Source organism: Moschus berezovskii, chromosome 3 (genome assembly GCF_049115385.1).
Source record: "Moschus berezovskii isolate FMDL1 chromosome 3, NW_MosBer_1.0, whole genome shotgun sequence".
NCBI lineage: Eukaryota > Metazoa > Chordata > Mammalia > Artiodactyla > Moschidae > Moschus > Moschus berezovskii.
The window spans coordinates 91,826,049-91,848,100 of record NC_142462.1 but is presented as its reverse complement, the minus strand read 5'-3'; the positions used below and the strand labels follow the sequence as shown (position 1 = coordinate 91,848,100).

Here is a 22,052-nt window from a genome sequence, read left to right as displayed (position 1 = left end):
AGGAGATCAGGGTTCAGTCCCTGGATTGGGAAGATCCACTGGAGAAGGGAATGGCAACCCACTCCAGTATTCTTGCTGGAGAATTCCATGGACAGAGGAGCCTGGTGGGCTACAGTCAGACACGACAAAGGGTCAGACACGACTGAGCTACTATCACTTTACTTCAGTGCCTTAATGAACTATTTTTAATTGGTTTAAATGACACTTAGAAATGAAAACAGCGTGGTGGAATTTGCTTCTGTAAAGTACTAGGATTTGGTAAGAAAAAAAATCATGAAAGAATCAGGAATATAGTTTCAAGCCCAGTTTCTACTCAAGTAACCCCTGGGAAGGATGGCAAGAGAGCAGAACAACAGGCTGTATACTTTCTATTCAAACTGCAACTTTCCTTCATGTGACCATGACTATAGTTTGATCTGTGAGATGTGGGAAGGAGATTCACTCAGTAAAGAGGACATATTTTATAAAACCATTGAATCACAACATTAAAATATTCTCTGAATCAAAACGATACTTTGGATCGAGTACAAAGGATCAAGTTTCTGTTTTCTTAAGACTGTAGCTTATAAGATTAAAAGAAAAAAGTCCTGACAAGATTTCTACCCCAACACTAGCAATTCTCAGTAGCCCTAAGACCAGGAATGATACTATTCAGGGAAAGATGAAAGCTTGGCTCCTTTTTTATTTTCCTGATTCAGTTAATACCCTTGCAGCACTGCCAACTTCTAATGAAAATAAGACAAAATGACCGGTCATACGGTGTGATTAAAAATGAGACGACTCCAACATAAACTGAAATAAAACACATCACATTTCACATTAGGCTATTCTCTGCTTAACTGATTTTATGTACCTCTGATTAAATATGAAAAATACTGATGAAATTACCCTGAAGCCTTTAGTAACAATTAGAAGACAGAGTTATCAGGGAGCTATTAGGATCCAGTGGCAAAGTAAGAGAATCCCTTGGTGCCCATCATAGGAACTAAAAGGTTAAGGCCTGTTCATTAAATGAAATGTCACAAAAATCACCTCATTTTTAACACGCTTATATATCTGTTATTAATATTATGAAGCAAGGCTTAACTATTTAAATAATTCCGGTAGGCTGTAAATTAAAAATTAAATTAAAAAATTTCAGTAGAAACTCCATACAAAGAAACCATGAAGCACCAGTACCTTTAATAAAATACTTTTAACTTCATATATTTTTTATATTTTTTATCAATGTTTAGAAAATAATTTTTGGCTGTGCTGGGTCTTCGCTGTGGGCTTTTCTCCAGTTGCAGAGCGTGGGGGCTACTCTTTAGTGGTGGTGCACAGGCTTCTCCTTGCACTGGCTTCTCTTGTTGCAGAGCGTGGGCTCTAGGGTGTTCAGGCTTCAGCAGCTGCAGCTCCCGGGCTCTAGAGCACAGGCTCTATAGTTGTGGCTCATGGGCTTAGCTGCTTCGTGTCATGTGGGATCTTCCTGGATCAGGGATTGAACCTCTGTCTGTGACACTGGCAGGCAGATTCTTTACCACTGAGCCACCAGGGAAGCCTCTTATATTTTTATTTTTAATCTGACCTTTAGTACTTTCACTTTTCACTTGCATGCATTGGAGAAGGAAATGGCAACCCACTCCAGTGTTCTTGCCTGGAGAATCCCAGGGATGGGGAGCCTGGTGGGTTGCTGTCTATGGGGTCGCACAGAGTTGGATACGACTGAAGTGACTTAGCAGCAGCAGCAGTACTATTTAGAGGCACAGAATTTTCATCCACGTTATATGTGATCAAGTCATGCAAGACAACACTGCTATCTGATCAGCTCCGTGACAGTTTAATTCAAAACTAAGTATGAAACTGAGAATGATGGGAGCTAAAATATGAATTACTTACAAGAGCGTATGACAAAACCAAATTACTCATAAACTTCTTAATAATAATGACTAGGAAGACACCCTAAAACATTCAGCAAAAAAAAACATCTATAAGCTTTAAGTTATGCTTATTTCTTCCACTCACAGTCAAAAGTTTCCAGGTATGAATCAACAAGATACCTTTAATGATAGAGGATTTAAAAGTTTCTGGAAAAAAAATGAGGGTTGAATCATGAATTGTAAGAGAATCACACAAATAATAAAATTGCTGTCTTTATTGTTAAATTATATTACTTGAAAAAGAGGCCAAGTATACTAAGCTTTGGTATTTTGAAATAAAGTTCATATTCTTCCCATATTTTCACAGAACACTCATAACTCCTTTTTTTTCTTTGGGAAGATGTACAAAGATGGAATATTTATGACAATTATTCTAGGTACTCAGAACATACTGGAAAGAAACAGGAACAGTCCATCACAAGTCTTTTTTCACTGAAGAAACCTTTTCCAATAACTACAGCCAATAATGACCTCTCATTTTTTTATATAACACGTTACTCAGCCTGTTTTACATATTTTCTGGTTCCGTTCCGTCGCTCAGTCGTGTCCGACTCTCTGCGACCCTGTGGACTGTAGCCTACCAGGCTTCTCTGTCCATGGGATTCTCCAGGCAAGAATACTGGAGTGGGTTACCATTTCCTTCTCCAGGGGATCTTCCCAACCCAGGGATCGAAGCCGGGTCTCCCGCATTGGAGGCAGACGCTTTAACCTCTGAGCCTTACTTGAAGCTTATTTATACCATGTCCCCAGTCTGTAAACCCACTGAAGGCTGGGACTGTGTTTTTCCTCTTGGATCCAAATGAGTACTCAGCCCAGTCCTCGACCATGGTAGGTTCTAAAGATGTGTTGAATTGAACTGAATAGGAAATAAATAAGGAACCATGATCCTAGACTGCATGAGTTAGAACCTAGCATAAATAGCATACCCGATTATCATAAACTCTTCTGTACAGATCTAGAAAGGAATAGATCCAGGCTGGGAGGGAAGACTGGATCTTGACACTAGAACACACGCTAATAAGAAAAGGACATGAATAAATTCTGCCCCATTAGTATGCACAATTAATAAAGAAATATTTTGTTCAATTTTAACTCATACTAAAGCACTTAATCCCCCCCAATGATAAAAATACAGGCTTATAACAGTAAAAGAATTACACTGGTGATACAGGCATCAGAATGCTTGAATTGAACATATCCAGAAACATTTGGCTGACAGTAACTGACCAAGTCCTTGAGTTATTAAAGGATTACAATCTTAAAAGTCCCTTTAGATCTTAAGCTCTAAAAATGAGTGAGAATGTAGTATTTGCATTATTACTTCTCTTTAAATGGACTCGGTTATTGGTTAAAAAAGTGCCCAAGTAGGCACTCAACGGAGAAGGCAATGGCAAGCCACTCCAGTACTATTGCCTAGAAAATCCCATGGATGGAGGAGCCTGGTAGGCTGTAGTCCATGGGTTCGCTAAGGGTCGGACACGACTGAGCGACTTCACTTTCACTTTTTACTTTCACACATTGGAGAAGGAAATGGCAACCCACTCCAGTGTTCTTGCCTGGAGAATCCCAGGGACGGGGGAGCCTGGTGGGCTTCCGTCTATGGGGTCACACAGAGTTGGACACGACTGAAGTGACTTAGCAGCAGCAGCAGCAGCAGGCACTCAAAACACAGTTCTTTTTCTCATGCCCTCTCTGGTTGCCTCTTACTATTTCTATTAACCTTTCTGCAAGTTACCGCACATTCTTATGGGAAGGAGGAAAGCTGTAAATAAAGTCTTCCTTATTTTCAAAACATAACATCAGAGTGTGTGAAGGCAAGGACAACTTGTAACATACTGTGAGGTACCAACAATGAAAACAGATCACTGGGTTAGGCCCCTGAACATTAATAGGAGCTGAAGATGGTACCACTTTTATGAAAGACGGTGAAGGTTGGACAGAAGCTGGAGAATAGGAGCCCAGGGTCTGCAATCTACCAGGGTATGGATCCTCCCAGCAGTAGAAGTCAGCCTTGTCTAGAAGCTGCCCATCAGAAATCTCATCTTTCCCTCTGGTCAGAAGTAGGAGAAGGCTGTCTTTCCACAGCATTTCGTGGACAGCCTTATGAGAGCACCCAACATATGATGTAATAATTTATCTGTTTATCTTCGGGGTTTGTCAACCTCAGTCCTGCTGACATTTAAAGACAGAATTCTTTGTCATAGGGAGCTGTCCCACGCATTGAAGGATGTTTAGCAGCATCCTGCTGGCCTCTACCTACTAAATGACAGTGTTGCCAATTTCCCAGTCATGACAACTAAAAATGTCTCCATCACCAAATACTTCTGGGCGAGTGGAGGGGGGTGGTGTCTGCCCCTGATGAGAACTGCTGGTTTACGTGCTTGGGTGTGACTAGGACTATGTATGAGCTATTGCTAAATGCACATCATTTCATTCACACCTGCAAGCCTAGTGCCCAGCACATTCCTGGAATACAGCAGGCATGAAACAGATTTTCCGAATAAATGTGTGTTAAAGGAACAACTTTAAAAATTATAATCCATTTTGGGAGACTTCACTGACGGTCTAGTGGTTACGATTTTGCACTTTTACTGCCGAGGGCCCGGGTCTGATTCCTGGTTGGGGAATTAAGATCTCGCAAGCCATATGGTGTGGCCAGAAAAAAAAAAAATCCATTTTGGGTACATGCAAACACCAAATTTAAATTCAAACCTAGGCATGCCTATTATATATGGCCATGGGCAAGTTATCCCTTTAATCTTCAGTTCTCTGTAAAACTGGATATTACAAGGTATAGTATTGTTGGGAGTATAACATCACAATAGGCAAGTAAAAGTGCAGAGTATATAGTAGATAAACAATTTATGTACTAGTTTTCTCCTTAATCAATAAGCAAACAGATCACTTCCAATTCCCTTCCTGCCTCCCAACTTCTCTGATCCCTCTTTGGCAAACTGAGTTTCAGAAAGTTCTACATTTTTTAGGGTAGTTAGAAGCATTGTTAGCAGATGCTATTCAATCTCTGAAAAACCCCAAATGGTACTTGATCCTTTTCCTTTAGCTCTATCAAGAAGCTAGCTTTAAGAAAATCTTCAGAATGTCCACAGATTAGACATTTTCTCTAACAAGGTGTACATGTTTTTAATTGTCATCAGAGTGTATGTACCCCCAGTTTCATCGACCACACAGAAGCTGCAAAGCTGTTGCCTTTAAATCAATTGCTCCACTGTGCTATTTTTCTACATTTCTTAACATTTTCCACTGAGAACAAGATGACCATGTTAGAATGTCATACCTCATAATCACTTTCCAAAAATTCATGTAAGATCATTTCATAGATGAGTGGTTTCAGAACTGGATCCCCTCTTGGCAAATAAGGACTAATCGCCTAAGAAAAGAAAAAAAAAAAAAAAAACTTTAAAAAGTAGCAAAGTAAAACTGTACTGCGATAGGAAGCAAATATAAAAGTATACATTTACTTTAAATTTTAAGGCAATACTTTGGAAAAATATTACGAAGATAAAAGATTCAAATAAGCTCTTTTTATAATACATTTTTAAAAGTACTTATGGGGTGTCTACATGTATGAATAAATTTGAATCAAAAAAATTCCCCCTGTTAAGTAAACTTTCTCTCTTCTTCTTGATGAATAATGAAAATCTAAGTTATAAGAGAGAATGTCACAGAAGTTACATGACATCTATTCATGTTTTGAAATTAAGGGGAAATACATCTTGTGTTTTTAGCTTTTTCAGTGCTGTATTAAAAGTTTCCAATTTCCAAACACTTGAAAATAGCTCCACAATGTACTGCCTTACCAATAACCATGCTCTGTCCTGGGGACCCAGAGCTTGGGGCACTGTGTCCAGGAGCTCACAGCCTCAGAGGGAAGATATGCTAATATTTAAACAACCAATTGCGTGCTAAGTGTCTTGAAAGAAGGATGAACAGGAAGCTGTGGATCTTGGAGACTGAAGCAGAAGTGACAGATGCCAGGGGTCTGTCAGGCAGAGAGAGAAGGGTAAGGGTACCCTTACAGAGGGAACAGCATGGGTAAAGGCATGGAACCATGAGCACCCACTACGCACGCAGGGAGGTCAGCATGGCTTGGAGATGAGGCTCGAGAAAAAGCTGAGAGGGGGTTCATGAAAGGAATCTGGATTTGATACTTTCAGCAGGAGGGGATGAGAGGAACATGCTTATTTTTTCAAATAGCTAATTCCAGACTGGGCTTTCCCTATGGCTCAGTGGTGAAAAATCTGCCTGCAACGCAGAAGACTTAGGTTTGATCCCTGGGTCGGGAAGATCCCCTGGAGAAGAAAACAGCTACCCACCCCAGTATTCTTGCCTGGAGAGAGGAGTCTTGCAGGCTTGTGAGACCATGGGGTCTCACAAAGGATCAGACATGACTGAGCAACTAACACGTTCACTCTGGATTAGGGTTGTCCACCGATCTACCAGAAGGCCTTTGTAAGAGCTCAGGCGGGAGTTAAGGCAGTGGTACTGGAAGGGGAGGAAAGGCCCAATCAATACTGATGATGTGAAACTGACAAGGATTGGCAATTAAACAGAAGGAGGAGGTAGGTTACATGTTCTCATCAGGACAGTGGCTTTGAGCTATTAAACATGGAGAAATAGGTATATTGTGATGTCTTCACACACCGATTGAAAGGAGAAAGACCACGCTTGGGTGGGATTGGATTCACGTTGAGTGACCACTGTCAGCAGTATGTACACACAAGGAAAAATGGCCACCACAAACTTCCAACACAGATATGGAATTCATATGGAGTTCTAAGTGATAGAAACATCACGGTAAAAATGGCCAAGGACTGGAGAAGACCCTCTAGGATTGGCCCAATAAACATGACCATAAGTGTCCTTGAGGGTCTCCCGGAGAAGACTTATATTTATGGGGCAAGGACAGGATGAGACACAGGGCTGGTCAGCTGAAAAACTGCAGTTTTTAAAAGCATATTCATAATTCTAGGAGAACACTGTAAAGGCTCACAAAAACTGAAAAGTGAAAATGTTTCACACATACCTACAGGCACAGGAACACTTTACTGATTAGTTTGGATGTTGCACACTACATTGAAAGATTAAAGAAATATCAAAATTATTTGTTGGAGCTACCTGGTCAAAATGTTTCGTCTATCTTCCAGTAAGTAAAATACTGGAAAATGCATTAATTATTCAGTACATGTGAAAAAGCCTTCTGTTTATAATCTACTATAATGAGACCATACCTGTTTTCCATACTCATTAAAAAGAACATTGAAACTTCATCTGAACACCAGGGGAAGTAGAGGGAGATAAGAAAGTGAACATATCATACATGTAATATATATGTATATATTTTATGCACATAAAATGTGAACCAGGCTTCTGTTCTGTTACTAATTTCTAAAAGTTTTTCTTTCTAGTTGAAATGGTACTCGCTTCCCAATAAAGAGCTGATTACTACTGTCTCAATTTTATTTCCATTTCAATATTAATATTGTTGTCGTTGTTGTTTAGTCACTAAGTCATGTCTGACTCTTTTGCAACACCATGGACTGTAGCCTGCCATGCTCCTCTGTCCACAGAATTCGCCAGGCAAGAATACTGCAGTGGGTTGCCATTTCCTTCTAAAGGGGATCTTTCCAATCCAGAGATCAAACCCGAGTCTCCTGCACTGGCAGGTAGATTCTTTACCGCTGAGCTGCCTGAGAAGCCCTCAATATTAATATACTACGTACAAAAATTAAGAGTTAAATAAAGTTTGCTTACCTTAAGCTGTCCAATTTCTTTAAATTTATAAACTTCGTATTCCCAGAGTGCTGCATTTTTCCCAAGAATTTTCTGGCATTTGCTGGTTATAAAAAACATCCCAGGGAGAAAGAAAGTATAAATAAAGAAAATAAACAGAGACAGAATAAGCAGACATTTCCCCTAGTGGTTTAGATAAAACTCTTATCCCAGAGTTTTGAAAAGTTTCCATCTCAAGTGCCAATGAACATAAAGGTATTTATTACTGGTACTCACTTGACTGCATGTGAGTTGATGGAAATCAAGAAAATACAAAATACTTATACATAAGATGAATCTCTTTCAGAAAACTTTGATAAGGGTTTTCCCAATGATTTTCCTGTTCTGCATTTCCTATTTAACCAGATGAATGCTGCTAGTTTGGGGACCCTTATGCCTTGAAGAAATACCATACCTATAAGTATCCATTTAAACCAATTCTTCACTGGCTTTAAATAATGGACTATAAAGTCAGACTTTAGAACATTAGAATTCTACCTCAGTGCATAATACAGAAAAAATGTTTATGTATGAATAAAACGTTGATTTACACATCAAAGAAACACATTTCCCTATATCAGGGGACAAAAATGTAGGCCTGAAGACTATCTTTCCAGGCTGCCTTATAAAATGGGTAAAATCTCAGACTGTCATGTTTTTTGACACCTCTTTCATTGAGAAAAACATTTTTCATTTGGTAAAAACGAGACAGTAGGTGGGTAAATAACATATCAATTCATTCTGCAGTTAAAACTATTACTATTCAAAATTATCCACTAGAAAAATGTAAAAAAAAAAAGTCAGTTGTAAAGAATGACATATCTGTATTGCTAATATGGCTCAATTCTATTTATACTAACAAATAGCTGTGAAAACATCTTGATTACCGTGCTGCTATATCATACTCTCCTTTTGCCACCAGGTGGTTTATATACGCCAAGCCGATGTCCTAGGGAAAATGAAACGAAGGAATTTCCTAATTAACTGGAACGCATGGAGACTGAAAAAGTTGGCTTAAAGCTCAACATTCAGAAAACTAAGATCATGGCATCTGGTCCCATCACTTCATGGGAAATAGATGGGGAAACAGTGGCTGACTTTATTTTTCTGGGCTCCAAAATCACTGCAGATGCTGACTGCAGCCATGAAATTAAAAGAAGCTTACTCCTTGGAAGGAAAGTTATGACTGACCTAGATAGCATATTAAAAAGCAGAGACATTACTTTACCAACAAAGGTCTGTCTAGTCAAGTCTATGGTTTTTCCAGTGGTCATGTATGGATGTGAGAGTTGGACTATAAAGAAAGCTGAGAGCCAAAGAATTGATGCTTTTGAACTGTGGTGTTGGAGAAGACTCTTGAGAGTCCCTTGGACTGCAAGGAGATCCAACCAGTCTATCCTAAAGGAGATCAGTCCTGGGTGTTCGTTGGAAGGACTGATGCTGAAGCTGAAACTCCAATACTTTGTCCACCTGATGCGAAGAGCTGACTCATTTGAAAAGACCCTGATGCTGGGAAAGATTGAGGGCAGGAGGAGAAGGGGACTACAGAGGATGAGATGGTTGGATGGCATCACCAACTCAATGGACAAGGGTTTGGGTGGACTCTGGGAGTTGGTGATGGACAGGGAGGTCTTGCGTGCTGCGGTTCATGGGGTCGCAAAGAATCTGACACAACTGAGCGACTGAACTGAACTGAAGGAAAATTGGGTCTCAGTTCTTGAGTAAGACATGACATTGGGTCCCACTAGCACTGCTGACGAGAATCTATTCATAATATACCTCAGTTTGCTTTATGTATAATTATATTTATTATAATTATGTATAATTATGCTCATTTCTTTCTCAATCATATTTAAATACACCTGCATTTTCACAAATTTTAGAATTCATAATTTTTAAAAAGTTACTACTTTAATAGCTCCTAACCTGCCCTTTTCTAAAAAAATTTCCTACATAAGAAATCTCTGATATGAGAAACACAATCTAATCATTTCATGTTATCACTAGATATAAACTTGTTTCTTGTGCTTTCATCTGTAAAATGTGAGTTATCTGTCTCTTCTACATCAAGTCTGAGGATATGCTGTAAAAGAAAAGAAATGACAGGACACCACTTGAAAGGGAAATATTCAACTTGACATCAATGTGAAAATGAAAAACAGGACATTCAAACCCACAAGTTTTCTGATGAGGAAACAGCCTCAAAGCAGTGAACTGACTGGCTTCCCAGTACTCATGCTCATTCACTTATTCTACTTTGGCTCTGAAACGATTTTGGGTGGCCTGTGTCACAGATACAGGGGACCTCTTATGACTCTTATGAAAGATTAGTTCCATGCAAAAGCATCTGCATTAGAAGCTTAACTCAATATATGTTAAAAATTAGATTTTTAAGTTCTACAAAAAACATATTTTGTGAACTTTCTTCCTAGATGGCAGAAATGGTAGGAGCCCATTTTTCTCTGCTTGCCTTGTCCTAGGAAGGAAATACCCAGGCATGACTAATGTAGAGGACATGCCCATTTCAAGAGAGAAGGGAAATACCCAAAGTTCTTAATTGATTCAATTTTACTTTAAGGACAACTATGTAGGAAATCATATTCCAAATCTGTTGAAACTACAGGATAAAGAAAGGGTGACTAATTTTATTTCTCTGAAAATCACAGATCACACTACCATAGTGAGTCTACAGGTTCAGAGAAGAGAAGCCTCCTTTGCAGAGTCAATTTCTCCAACCTTTTTTCCCTGTGTTCCTTTAACCTTCACCTGATTTTCTCTTTCCCCTTATCATAAGCATGTTAAATGTCCCTCTTACACAAAATACCCAGGACTACTGAAAACCTGCCCGTGATGTCATAGTCCCCACCTGCAGTCTTGAATCTTTTCCACTTTCAGCAAGCCTAATAGTCTCTATTCTACTCGACTTCATCATCTCCTATTCACTTTCACTCTGCCAAGCATGTTAAGAATAAATAATACATGTGCAGAAAATGGACGTGTCACTTTCATGTTACCAAATCCAACGTACAACTGACTAGCTAAGTTAATCTTAATTTTGACCTGCTTAAGTTCAATTATACTCTTGTACTGGCAGGGCCACTCCATTTCTAGATAATTCTTCGTTATTCTCTACAATTTTTAGTGAATAAGTTCCTGAGTTATTTTCTTTGTATACTCTTTGAGAATTAGGCTATTTTGAGGAATTTGAAAGAGAAGTTTAAGGTGGGAAAGTGGAGGCAGAAGAAATTTGCATTGGAACCCAAACAGCCACAAAAGACTAATCTTCGAATCTGCATTTGTCAACCAGGGTCCTGGGCTAGATGATCTCTAGGGATCTTTCACACTCAGAGGATACCATTTCTTTTCTGCCTTTCCATCTGTACATTCATTGTCACAGTTAGCAAAGAAGTGGTCTTTTATTCACAATATTTTCCAGAGTCCAAATGTAATAAAAATGTATCTGATTGTCCTAGATTAGTCACCATAACAAAATAAATTGGGTCTGTTCTTATGGAGACATGGAAGCAATCTAGCTTTATGAAACTACTCTCTTGATAAATTTCATGACAATGTGATTTTACCTATGATTTAAAGAAACTTCCCCATACATAACTGGAAAGCTTTGTATTTAAAGGCTATTTATAAATCCAGGTTCTAAATTACCTAAGACTGCCTCCTAGCAGGTGTTCAAGTTTCTTGTTTACAAGCAGAAACTGATCCAATAAAATGAAATATTTTGACCTCACAGGCTAGAAAATTCATGGGAAATAACTTCTCAAAATGTAGGAAGAATCTGTTCGTCTCAAATTAATTGCAATCTCATAACATATTGAAAGGTAAAGTTACATTTCAAATAGTAAAATTACATACTTACCAGAATCTTATGTCTTTTAATGTTCTTTTGGCTAATTTCAGCTGCCATCAAAGCTTCCTGTGTTTACAAAAGCATGACAAAGCAGGAGGGGAAAAAGGGAGCGAGTAGGAGAGAAAGATATTGAGGTTATAAACACTACATTTATTATGTTTTAAAGTTATGGGCTACATAAATAAGCCCCGCTTTCCCATGGCTTTTGCTTCAAGCACAGGAATTTTTAATGCTATGGTTGAGTGAACCTCACTGAATTCAAACTGAAACAAAAGCAGTCAACCAAAATGAAGACTTCTCTTATTTCCATGTGAATTCATTTCCACATTAGGATACTGGAATCACATTTCAGACACAAATTAAAATACAATAAAATCTCCTAGGTTCAAAGAACAAAAAAAATCCATCTGTCATTCTAAATCTATTTGACATGTATTAACCAAGGGGCACTTTTCCTTTATGAAACAAAAAAAGTAACCTATATACATACATATAGGTATAACTACAGTAAGATTTTGAAAATCTCTGATTCTGTTTTTATTTTATTTTATTAAGTTCACAATGATTACTTTACCACAACTGTTTGAAACCCTATTTCTTTAAGAAACTATTGGATTCAAAGCTATCAAGGTAATAAAGGTTGATATTTAAACCTTTAAATATCAATAACAATAAAGTATCTTAGTACTTGGACTAAGATTAGTACCTGGACTCCAATATTTGGAGTATCAATACCTGGATTCCAAAGAGTTTATATATTATTCAATAAAAACATTTCTTTTCAAATCATGTCAGGTGGTTACAAACTTAAAGCATCAAATAAATGGAACATTTTTTTTGTTTTTTAGCAGCAGATAAGCCTCTCCAGAGAGCTTCCCTAACTAAATCACCACAACAATGCTTTTGCAGCTATTAAAATAATGTTTTCCTTTTTTTAAAAAAAAAAAGTCACGATAGGACATTATTTACTCAAACTAGTCTGACCCAATATTCAATGAAGTGGACAACATCATTCTATCTAAAAAGGCAGCTCAAACCATCCTAAATGAGTATAATTTGATAGCTTTACTTTTACATATGAACTAAGCACAATATAAATGAACTAAGCACCAGATAAATGATTTCACTAAAATATTCAAATAGTTGATCCTGAAATACTAGCTCAATTTTATTTTCCTTGAAAAACCACCAAATAAACACATCAGTAGGCTGGATTTAACCTACCCCCTCCCTCCATCGCCAACTCTTCTTCCATTGAACAGTAAAGCCAGTCAACCTCCTGCCATCTTTATTCCCTCTAATTTTTGAAAACCACAGTGGAAAGTTGTTAGCCTCCCACATATTATTAGTTTAGAGCACTCTAGTTGACCAACATGAAAGATTATTACAAAAAACGCTTTTATCCTCTTTATGTTACTGATCTGTCAATACTTTGAAAAAAGTAAAAGCAAAAACTACTTCATATTTCTTCTTTTCAAGAAGCCAGTCGATGTGGTCATCTTGGTCTCGTTCCTTGGCTACAACAACATCCCTTGGACTCACGATGTAAAAGAGTGACTCCCCTTCTGAGTACTCTAGAGATAAGAGAAGAGAGGAACAACTTGGTGACTCAATAGGAGAAACCTTGGCAGTGGTTTGGGAGGACTTGGTTAGACTACCCAACTTGAAGAGTGAGTAGAAAACTCTCCTACCTTTGAAATAAATGTGTTTGGCTGTGTTTCAAGAGGGTGGGAGACTAGAGGTGAGAATGTCAGAATCTTTTCCAGTGCTTTAAAAAATATTTACATGTAAAAAAATTTGAAGGAAAAAAGAAGGAAGAGAAGGAGGAAGGAAAGAAGAGACGGAAGGAAGGAGGGTGGGAGGAAATACCAAAAAAATATTTTAAAAAATAAAGAGGGCTTAAAAATTATGTTTCATAATTAACATTCTGACCCCAGTTTAAAGTGTTGAAAATTCTTGGTGTCTATTATACATAATTTATCTACTGTATATAAACTTTATTGATGAGCATTTACGGCACTATTTACGTTCTATTTTTACAGAACAATTATGCCCTACAGTTGGCGATAAATGTTTCCTCCTCATCAAGGTCAAGGCCATTTAAAGCATAAACGACAGATGACCCAAGGCCTGAGGATATCATCTATCACTGCAGCATGTTGTGCACATTGCCGATGGTAAGGGTTTCCCGCAGAATTCAATTATAAAATCTGTTCAGAAGGGTTTCTAAGTGTGCAGCCAAGTTTGCTTTAAGGAAAAATACCTTGACTGGATGCATTCTCTTGTAAGTCACATTTGCTTTTTTCTAAGTCCAGAACAGACACTCCCATTTCCTGGCTGATCATGGGCTTCATATAAGAAAACTCAGATATAGCTAATTTCTTCATTTCTCTTGACCAAAATAACTGACAATACTCTCAAAATATGTTAATTGCTTTTAAAGAAGGAAAGACTGTCTCAACAGCCAAAGCTGTTCTATTTTTTCGTCAGTGTATTTTTCAAGAAATAGAGTGACACCAAAAGACCCTGATACTGGGAAAGATTGAAGACAGAGGATGAGATGGTTGGATGGCATCACCAACTCAATAGACAAGAGTTTGAGCAGGCTCTGGGAGTTGGTGATGGACAGGGAAGCCTGGTGTGCTGCAGTCCATGGGGTTGCAAAGAGTCAGGCACTACTGAGTGACGGAACTGAACTGAAAATACAGATGCCCCTGGTATGACTACAGAGTAATGGTTCTCCTTTTCTTTCCAAGCAGTAACTAAATGTATTCATTCATCGACTCGACAAATAATAGCGAAAGTCTAGTATGTACCACGTACCCTTTCAAGCTCTGAGCATTCAGCCACAGAAGGACAATTTCTCTGCCAACCCAGAGTACGCCAGAGTGATCCGGCAACCACAGAACCATGCTGCTTGACATCACTGTAAGTCAGGTGTCACATGAACTAGTTTGGACAGGAGACCAAATGTAAGAACAAAGACCACAAAGCTTCCTTACCTTGGTCTTGGCCCCATCTCTTTCCCTCCCTTCTGCTCTGGGAACTCAAGCAAGTTCTCCAGCATCTCTGGGCCTTGGCGTCTTAATTTTCAACATGCCCAGATTAGCTCTAAGAGCCTTTCAGCACCTTAATTTAAACTTCTGGTTGTGCTACTCAGGTGAAGGGGAAAAAACAAATACAAGAAATCACATGAGTCAGATCCTTGATCTCTCTCACCTAAGTGATAATCTCTACATTCATTTTCCTGAAAGCCCCTCACAGTCAGAGCATCAGAAGAAATCTCTTCACAAGTCTCAGAAAGTGGTTGGATGATATCCAATCTGGGTCTGGCGCAGTATTCTCTTTCCTGGGGGAGGAAGAAAGGCTCATTGGAATTACATTTCTATAAATGATACAAATTAATTCTAGGTATCCATAATTAAATGCCTTGCTTTGATAAATTGGCAGATATAAGCCCTTCTCACCAGCGGCTGTGGAGAGCTTCAGCAGTGGTTTATTTTGACCTTTTGTATGTACTGTATTGTATGTATTATATTGTAATGAGATATACAGAACAGATAGCACTGTACCATGTCAGCAGTCACGGCTGGCTACTGAACACCTGAAAGATGACGACTATGATTGAAAAACTGAGCTTTGAATTTCATTTAATTTTCATTAATTTCAATTTCAATTTAGATAACCCCATGAGGTTAGTGACTACAATTCTGGTCACTGCAGTTCTAGACCAAGATAGAGGAAAATATGCTTTAATGAGGGCCTATGACAATTCCATAGCTTAGTAGGTGACTACAGATTACTCTCCTGAGTCCTTAAATCACCCTCGGGAAGTATTGTTGTTCCTCATTTTATGGAGGAAGGAACTGAGGATCAAAAAATTTACTGAGGTTAAAGTTATGTAAGTAAATGGTAAGACTGGGATTTGTGGAAAAACTGGGACTATATTTGAAATCAAGTTTGTTTTACTGTAAAGCTCATGCTCTCTGAGTATTCAGCACAGGGGCATGAAACATATACTTGGACTATTTTCCAAAGCAACAAGAGCTAATGCAGTGTGGCACTGGTACAGAGAATACCGATGAAAGAAATAGCATGAAAGAAGCCCAGAACTACCTCTGAATCTCCAAGGTCCCCCAATAAAACAGTAAGCCTCACAGATCCCTTTGATCAATTTTTTTAGGTTAACTGAGAAACCATTAGGTTAGCACTGCATCTCATATATTTAAAGCATTCAAAAATTTAAAAAAAAAAAAAAAAAAAACAACTGTAAAAGGTCAACTGGTGGAAGAAAAAACCCCAGTGAATATACAGGATAACTGATCAGATCTGTGGAGAAATGACAAATATCTTAATTTGAAAACAACAAAAAGGAAAAAAACTGAAAGATTTGAATATTTTTAAAAACCATTAACCGCTGTTAACAATGACAAAAAAAATTATCAAAATTAGAATCAAAAACAGAAAAAAAGATCGAACCAAACAATGTTAAAAGAAGCCCACCTCACTAGACCATATAAACAGCTCTGTCATATGTAAGAAATCCATCAGCAAAGTGATGGACGAGAAATCTATCTTCTCACTATTTTACAACTTTTGTTCACTGGTCAAACAGTCCTGCTTATGTGTGAACTTCCTAGGAGCAGGAATTTGGTCCTGTTGACTTTTTTTAAGTCTTTATTGCATTTGTTACAACACTGCTTTTGTTTTACGTTTTGGATTTTTGGCTGTGGAATCTTACTTCCCTGACCAGGGATAAACCCACACCCCCTGCACTGGAAGGTGAAATCTTAATCTTACTGGCCCACCAGGCAAGTCCCTGGTCTTGCTTCTCTTTGATACTCCTTGTGCAGCACCATTCTTAACACACATGTGCTTTATTAATGAATGAAAAAAAAAAAAAACATTAAGGGAGCAGCTTCATAGATTAGGTTATATCAACGAGATGAAATAGGTCACAAGCACCATAAATAATGATGAGAGACCACACAGCCATATGCACAGAGAATGGAATGATGCTCCCCAAAATACAGCAACACAGAGGAGCTTGTAACTATCACTACAACCGTGTGGGGACAGGCATGAAGGTAAAAGATGTGATGGGAAAAATATGCTGGAGTAACATTAAGCCTGGTAGAAAAAAATTTGTTTACTGTTGCATTTAACCTGTTTGATATGAAAAGTGGGGAGGGCAAAGTTGGCCCAAACATGCTTCTTTACTATTTCTGCCTTAATTTTATCAGTTCATTCTGTGCTGAAGGATTTCAGGTGTCCTTTGGTGGTACAGAAAACAGAGTTATATACACCAACACACACATTTTTAAAACATCTCTAAGACCTTCGCTTCTTCCTCTGAAAAAAATTCCATTTTCTAATTTGCTCTTTGAGGTTGGCCTTTCTTGGGTTTTACTCCTTTCCAATATTCTCTTTTATTAGCAAAGATTTCCTTCCTTTCCTTCTTTTTTTGGTCAGGGGTTTATTAGGCTTTCCCTTTTTCATTTTACTGCCTCTTTCCTATGTCTTTCAATCACATTCTCAATCCTCCCCACACTCCTCATCAAAAAGCATTGTATTTACTCCCTCAGGAGCCACTGCTTTTCTTTCTTTTCAAAAAAAATAAAATAAAATAATAATAAACTGATGTCCTGCACAGGGCTAGAAGCCAGTCCTATTGATTTTAGCAGGTTTGAGTGTTCACTTAAGTCTGCAGCATCCCATTGCCTAGCAACATGGGCACCCAGAGCTCCAGGTTACTATAGAGATGGCTTCCTGATGTAAGAGCTCACTCAGAGGCATGCTGGAGAGCAGCGACCACTTCAAAACTGGGACTCCCAGGGTTTTACTCCCCATTTTATTCTCTGCTGTTTGAAAGGGAAAAAAAGGGGAGAGAACACAGATAAGGGGAACTCACTCACTGTAGAGGGCTAGATGATCAATTGTGTTTCTTTTATACACAGTATCCAAAAGAAAATCCTTTACAATAAACTCTCCTTGTTTATACCCTGAAGCCACCCCTAGCCCCTTCCTAGCAGGACCCCTGGACTCTGACAATAAAGATAAAACTAGGAATGCAGCCGACCTAGGCTTCAAAGAAAGACTCAATATGCAGGGCCCTCCACTGGACCCTATAACAGGCTTCATTCCAAAGTCATGTATAATGAAATGCTGATTCTCTGCTGCTTCCTATTAGCTATGCATTTCATACCATCATTTGCACTGATAACTGAGACTTAGCAAGAATCTGATTTCCAAGCAAGAACCAAGCTACTCAGAATCACCAGGCCACTGGGAAGTAAACAAGTATGTCTGGACCACAGGAAATAATGGACTGCCCTCTCGGTAATTCACTCTGACCACAGGGACCCCTGCTGATGCTGCAGATCAACTTCATCGCTGTCATTTCAGTTAATGCACAGTGTCAGTTTAGTTTCTCTGCCTTTCAGCAAAAGGAAATCCTTCATTCCTTTCGACTGGAATACCAAGAGAGATGGAAAAAAAGGAAGAACAATTAAAAAGAAAAAAAAGAGACTCCCTTTTGCTTGGCAAAAGGAACAAAGGCAACCAAGGAGTGGAGCTTCTGAAAGGTAAATACATTAAGTCTGCAGGGTAATCTCTCTGCCCTTGTTTTATAGGTCAGGAAGTTCTGCCAAGGCTGGATCTGAGTTCTTTCATGGCAACATGATCTGGGGGAAAATGCTACAGATGAACCTGCACTTCCCATTGTATTTTAAGTGAAAAAAATTACCGTTTTTTCAGAAACCTCCTTTACGTAGGAAAGTACAACAAGCTGATCACAGAGAGGTGCCAGTCCACTGATGTAGAATTCAGTTTCAAACTGAGACACTGCAGACAAAAGGGGGAGAAGATTCACCATTAACAGCAGCATAAAGCAGCAGACAAAGGAAAGAACACATCTACCAAGAACGCAGAACAGGAGCATTTTAGAAATGTAACAGAAAGGGGGCAGAGATAAACATACTTTCCTGATGATAATCAGGGCCAGAAAAAGATATCTGGGAACTTATCCTTGAAAAATTCTTTTACAAACAGTAAGCAAACTCGACAATAGTAGTAAGCATGAATGGTCACAAGTAACATTACCTAGTTAGTTTAAAAATGACAGTTAAGCCCCATGAAGACAATTTGAATCCATAAAATCCAATCTAAATTATTCAATAACAATTTTCAATTAAAAAATTAAATATTTTAAATAAAAAATACTATTAATGACAAAAATACTTCTAAAATAATTTAAACGCAAATTTAAATCTTTCACAATTAGGGCATTACCATGGTATTATGGTCATGAGAAAAGCTCATGGTAATTGTGAAACTATTAATACTTTAACATTTAATAATCATTTTATCTAAACTCTAAAATAAAAAAGTGTGGATACAGATAACACTATGATGAAACTGATGTTTATTCTTCAGTATTAAATTAAGGTCAGAGAAAGTAAGAAATTTCTCTTCTCTTTTAAAAGACAGTCATTGAAACTTAGAAGTTCTATTTCTTCTATTGCATCACCTACGTATATAGATTTAATTACAATAAACTGCAAAGACCTTACAGACAGATCAATTGTAGAAGTCCAAATACTGCTACAGTATGATTCTAATGACTAGCTGTTGTAATATTTTTAACAAATGACTGTTTAAGCAACTAATTTTGAGGATGGTTTGTTACACAGCAAAGCTAACTGATACAGTATTAGTACCACGAAAAGACTCTTCCCTGAATTATACATATTACTGATAGATTTATTTGGGAGTAAACTCTCATTCGAACACACCACGTTTTCTAAGAATTTCTTGATTCAGTTCTTCTCCACAGTTCTGTGGTATGTGCTTCAAGTTTAGTTAACTTTTATGATAAAATAACCATCTTTTCCAAACCAGGAGGACTCAGTGTAGCATACTGGAAACAATACTGATCGTGGAGTCAGGAAATGGAAATCTGAGTTGTAACTGCAGTTAAATTGAACATGGACAATTCATTTTGATTTCTGCTGATATAACTTTTCCCATGTACAATATAAAGGTATCAGAGTAGAAATAAACCCATAATACAAATAAAATGAGGGGTTAATGAATTTTTATTTTTCCTCCTCTCCATTCTCCTCATAAATCACTTAGTGTTACTTGTCTCTGCTTATTTTTAATGCCTACTCCTTATACGACTGTTTTCAAAATTTAATTTTCATACCAAATTGAAATTGAAGATAATAAACAAAAATAGTTAATGTCTCTTTCCAGGTGGCGCTAGTGGTAAAGAACTTGCCTGCCAGTGCACTAGATGTAAGAGACGCAGGCTTGATCCCTGGGTTGGGACAATCCCCTGAAGAAGGAAATGGCAACCCACTCTAGTATTCTTGCCAGGATAACCCCATGGACAGAGGAACCTGGCAGGATACAGTCCACAGGGCCGCAAAGAGTCAGACACAACTGAAGTAACTTAGCATGCACACAAACAGTTAACAACATAAATATGAAAAAGGATAACATATTTAAGCTGTGTCCTTGGTTGTGACCCTAACATAGAATAGTCAGGGTGCCCTGAACAGAACCAGATGATCTAACTCCAAATTGTGCAGCTCTGCCATGAATACATTTTCTTCTCAACCTCTGAACCTGAACTGAATATTCTTACCCAGCCACTTAAAAATAATTTTGGTAAAGTGCTAATGTGATAAATACTCACATGAAGCATGCTCAGAGATGAGCATGTCCATTGTGCAGCCAGGCAATGAAGGTTGTGAAGAAGTTTCCCCAGTGCTCTGTGTGAATGGAGTGTGTCAGCAGGGACAGGGGAGGGCTGGAATGTGCAGATGCCACTGATCAGTGTGGGGCCACACATGACCTAATGGCCAGAGAGGTGAGAGTTTCACATTCTTGAAGACCTACAGGCCTATTAACAGGAGGTTTTGGATGCCAGTACTCCTGAGGTTGCTTAAACTCTGTTTGGTAGAGAGGGACTTGTGTTCTTCTTTACTAAATCACATTTCATTATTGAAATGCTCCATACCCGGTTCCCTTACCAGCAACTTGGGTGAAGATCAGTCAGTCAGAGGTGCTACAGAGGCTGCTTCACAGGACTCATATGGAGCCTTTGGTGTGCCTCTCTGAAATAGGAACCCGCGGGAGAGCATCATCTAAGAAATCGTGGGTGAATGAGGTATTCTCCCCACTTGAGATGCCAAATAGGCTGTTAGCCTCACTGCCAAGAAGTATCAGACAGTATCCATCCTAAAGGTAACCAAATGCACATCAAGGCCTTGGTGCATATGCATGACTCATAAGACACAGAATAGAAAAGTTAGAAAATAATTCTACTCAACTCTTCCCTCCTTTACATCCTGATTTCTGTCAAGAGCTTGAATTAATACGGAACTGAGTTAATAATGCATAAAATTTCCTATTATTTAATTAAGAACAAAATAAATTATCTAATGTGTTCTTAAAGAAAACAAGGCAATAATGTGAAGAAGCAGATATCTGTTTCCTTCTCAATTCCAGAAACTGTCGCAAATGCTTATTTGTTAAGAGCTAAAGCTGACTACACTTTACTAACTGAAAATTAGTAATGATTTAGGTAGAAATGACATGCAGTGTCTAAAGGACAAAGGAAAAACAAAAAGAAATGTTATTTATGAAGAAAAGATGTGGTATATAAAGACAGCATTGTCAAGATTTCCAGAGGCACAGTTAAGCAAGTTATCACCATTCATAAAAAGTTGTAATTGAAGTAATTCTTTTCATTTTATTAAAATGATTTCAAAACAACAGAAACCTTATGGAAAACAAAACTGCAACTATAGTCACACCCACTATGAGTTATAATTTAATAATTCTTAAACAGTGGCTGCTTTTCTTAGCTTTGAACATTCTACCACTTAGAAATTCATCTCCATGAATACACATTAGTAATGGTATCATGTAAAAAAAGGATTCACTTCCTAGTTTGAAGTCCTAGTTCAGGGAAAGGTCTACAGCTATTCTACATTAAAAAGACATTTCAGGGATTTCCCTGAAGGTCAGAGGTTAAGACTCTTGTGCTCCCAATGCAGGGGATCGACCAGTTTGATCCCTGGTCAGGGAACTAAATTCCACATGCCTCACAATGTGGCCAACAAAAATAAAAACAACAAAAAAACCAATACTTCTTAGGATGAATGATGGGGTTCTGTTTTACTACTTTAAGGCAACAGAACAGGGCTGTTTTAGGATCCATCATGATTCAGTGTATCCTTTATACTAATGCCAAATCCTTGAAGGGCTGGTATGAGACAGTGGTGTCAGAATGAACAGAGAAGTACAAGGAATATTCTAAATGAACAGATAATAACGAAGAGAGTTAAAGAAAGAAACACTGGATGGTAATATTTATTCTTCTAAAGAACATACATAAATTATGTAATAAGTTTATGGACCAAATTTATAAAATGTCTTCACGTCATTACTCCCCTATTTTAAAATTT

General features: G+C 38.1%; 1 protein-coding gene across 2 annotated transcripts in view; it reads right to left on the bottom strand.

Annotated features, from left to right (window-relative positions):
- Window positions 1–22,052, bottom strand: part of VPS41 (VPS41 subunit of HOPS complex) — a 200,167-nt gene that overhangs the window by 30,647 nt on the left and 147,468 nt on the right. Inside the window, exons 11-17 of one of the 2 annotated variants that reach the window (XM_055421159.2) lie at window positions 18,320–18,417; window positions 14,794–14,923; window positions 13,033–13,148; window positions 11,584–11,640; window positions 8,597–8,658; window positions 7,692–7,773; window positions 5,215–5,307 (exon numbers count right to left, since the gene is read on the bottom strand). In XM_055421159.2, the coding sequence (XP_055277134.1) occupies window positions 5,215–5,307; window positions 7,692–7,773; window positions 8,597–8,658; window positions 11,584–11,640; window positions 13,033–13,148; window positions 14,794–14,923; window positions 18,320–18,417 (638 nt within the window). The remainder of the gene's footprint in view (window positions 1–5,214; window positions 5,308–7,691; window positions 7,774–8,596; window positions 8,659–11,583; window positions 11,641–13,032; window positions 13,149–14,793; window positions 14,924–18,319; window positions 18,418–22,052) is intronic. The other variant, XM_055421160.2, reaches the window with a different exon arrangement.